The 2,799-nt window shown below is 29.9% G+C and overlaps 1 protein-coding gene across 3 annotated transcripts in view; it reads left to right on the forward strand.

Annotated features, from left to right (window-relative positions):
- LOC106869585 (glucoside xylosyltransferase 1) overlaps positions 1–2,569 on the forward strand; it is a 151,792-nt gene extending 149,223 nt beyond the window's left edge. The window contains exon 7 of one of the 3 annotated variants that reach the window (XR_001409416.2): positions 1,518–1,657. Coding sequence is in view for 2 of the 3 variants with exons in the window: in XM_014915388.2 (XP_014770874.1) it covers positions 1,518–1,661 (144 nt within the window). In the remaining variant the exon portion in view is untranslated. Of the gene's footprint in view, positions 1–1,517 lie in introns of all 3 variants that reach the window. The other 2 variants (XM_014915389.2, XM_014915388.2) reach the window with 2 other exon arrangements.
- The last annotated feature ends 230 nt before the right edge of the window (positions 2,570–2,799 follow it).

Below are 2,799 nucleotides of genomic sequence, written 5' to 3' on the forward strand. Positions count from 1 at the left end.
GGGGGGGGGGTTGTGTTTCATTACCAAAATATTGTGTTTATGTGAAGTTCTCACAAATAACATTGTTGATTGCATTTGTGAGAATATTTTTTCAAACAATTTTCTTTTTAGATACTTTAAAGTTTGTTTTATAGTCATTCATTGTTTTCATCTTTTTCTTACTGTGTCCATATCTGTTAGAATGTGTTTGTGTGTTGAACCACATTCAAGCTTTGACCAACCTGTCTTCTTTTCTGACAGATTACATGCATGATTACTTCATTCAGTATATTCATCAGTTTGAAAGATTTGGCAGATTGAATGATTACATAGAGTCTCCAGTACTCCATTGCCTCATACATGCTCTGTTTATACACATTGAAATTGGTCTTATGTTTGAAAGTTAGATATCAAAGATAGGGCTTTTATCAATATTTGCCTGCTTGTCACATAAGATGCACCCCTGTTTTACAAGTATAGTCTGTGGGAAAAAAAAACATATTTTGTACATGGCATCATATACTTCTTGAAAGATATTTTAAAGTAGTTTTGTAGGGTAAATGTATGATTTTGTGCATGTAAATATAATGCTGTGGCAGTATACAGGAATAAAGTATGAAATCATATATCTATCACAAATAAACAATACTATGGAAGTATCATATTTCAACTTTATCTTCTTTCAGATCAACTGTATAATTGTTTATATTTTAGTAAAAGAGAATTGCCATACTGGAAATAAAACTTTTACTGTGGTTTTTTGAGTAACTATGATTGGCCACAGTTACAAAAAAAAAAAAAACTATGGTCGATCAGAGTTACACAAAAAATCACAGCCACAGTTATGTTGTCATCTATTCATTGGAAATAGTTGACAGGCAAATAAAAATTTAACATTCCTTTCATTTTTATAGAATATTTCATTTAGATTTTTTTTAATGTTTTTTTAATGATAAGAGAATCATTAAATAATGTAAGGCATCAATTGGGTGTGAATTATGTATGCTGAGGAAGGAGGTATAATGAGATGATGTGACATCCCCATTTAACTGCCAATGTACTGTAAGCAACTTTTTGTAAGTTTGTGCCTACAATCTCTGATATTTCTTACTGTTTTATTATACTACTAATATTTTATTATTAGTAACAATTATTGTATTTACTGGACATATGCTCTTCCAGTTCCCTATTCTAAGGTGCTCAGACTCCCATCCATCATATGGCTGTTTTAGATGCTAGACAATTTTTGGATACATTGAAAAATAATAGAAGCATATCTTACTCACCAGTAAATATGGTATATAATGATGTTACTCTTAAGTTTTTGTTCATGTTTTTAGAATTAAAATATTCCTGCTTATATTGATAAATCATGTAGCACTTATGTGCTTCTTCAGTTATAAAAACTTTAATTCAATTAAATTTTAATTCATTTCCATTATTCAACAAGCATAAAAATTTATATGTTATTAACATACTTGCTTAATCTTTTTAACAAAAGTGGAATCCATTTTAATTAATTTTTTTATCTATTATAGCACAGATTTGGAGCAGATCTCCAACATGAGTTACTGCCAAATTTAAAAAGAGAACTCAGCACTGTCGCATCAACAAATTGTGGGAAAGTTGCATACATTTTTGTCAAAAGACTACAGGGAGAAGTGCTGAAAATACTTCAATGAAAAGACAAAGAAAACATATTCTGTTATTCTTTTAGTGGTTTCCATAATTTGACTGCAGCCAAGTTTTGTATTTAATCAAATCAACCTCAGTACTATTTTATGAAAAGTTTAAGTTTCCATTTTTGGCAACACACCATTTAACACACCATTTAACAAATGTAAACATAAATATACATGAACATAGACACACACAAATACATATATTTATATATATCTTACTATCATCAATTGTCATCTAATAGTCTACCACCTTCTCTCTCACTCTCTCTTCCTTTACTCTCTCTTCTTTCACTTTCTTACTCCCACCACAACAATTCTATTACTTCACTATAATTCTTTTGTCTCTTTCAACTGGAGATGAGACAATTCTCTGATGCAAGTGAACAAAGAAAGACAATATGCGAGGAGGTACCCAAAAGTAACCCGAAACTGCATCATCTGCATAAAAAACATCTCTTGTATTAGAAAATATCTAGAGAGATGTAACCAAGATTTCATGTTACCATCAAAGCCACAGAATGGAATATTGGAAATTTGAGAACTAAAGAGGTTGTCCTTAATTAAAACTTGCCTCCAGTCATAGATAAGAATTGTGCAGTGATAATTATCTGAACCTACCAATCTGTCCATGTCACATCACCCTCATCTTCCCATATGTCTGTGCAGATTAGAGCTATGCCTAGTCTCTATTTTGTTTTCATAAGGGCTTTTAAGCTAAAATATCATAATATAAGGTAAAAGTGTAAATATTTGTTTTCACTCCTGTATTTTTAACATACATTATAGTAACTTTTAATATCACTTTGAAGTCTATTTAATAACCTTTTAAACAAATTAAACTCCCTAATATTTATGTATATTTTAATAGGAATTAAAAAGATATAATCAATTCATTGAGTTGAAATATTTTTAAAGGCATTTTATATTCATTTTTGGATTTTGGATTTGGTTTGCAAGATTCTTTATGTGAGTTTGTGTGTTGAAGCATATTCTGTTGTGTCAGAGGAGAGTCATTTTCTTTTAGTGCTTTATAATTTAACACACTCACTGGTAAAATTTCCACTCATTTACTTTTTTATTTTTCTAAACTTTTTGTTGCGTCTTGCATGAAAAGGTTGCAAGACGCAACAAAAAGTTT

The sequence above is a fragment of the Octopus bimaculoides genome, chromosome 11, assembly GCF_001194135.2.
Source record: "Octopus bimaculoides isolate UCB-OBI-ISO-001 chromosome 11, ASM119413v2, whole genome shotgun sequence".
Taxonomy (NCBI): Eukaryota; Metazoa; Mollusca; class Cephalopoda; order Octopoda; family Octopodidae; genus Octopus; species Octopus bimaculoides.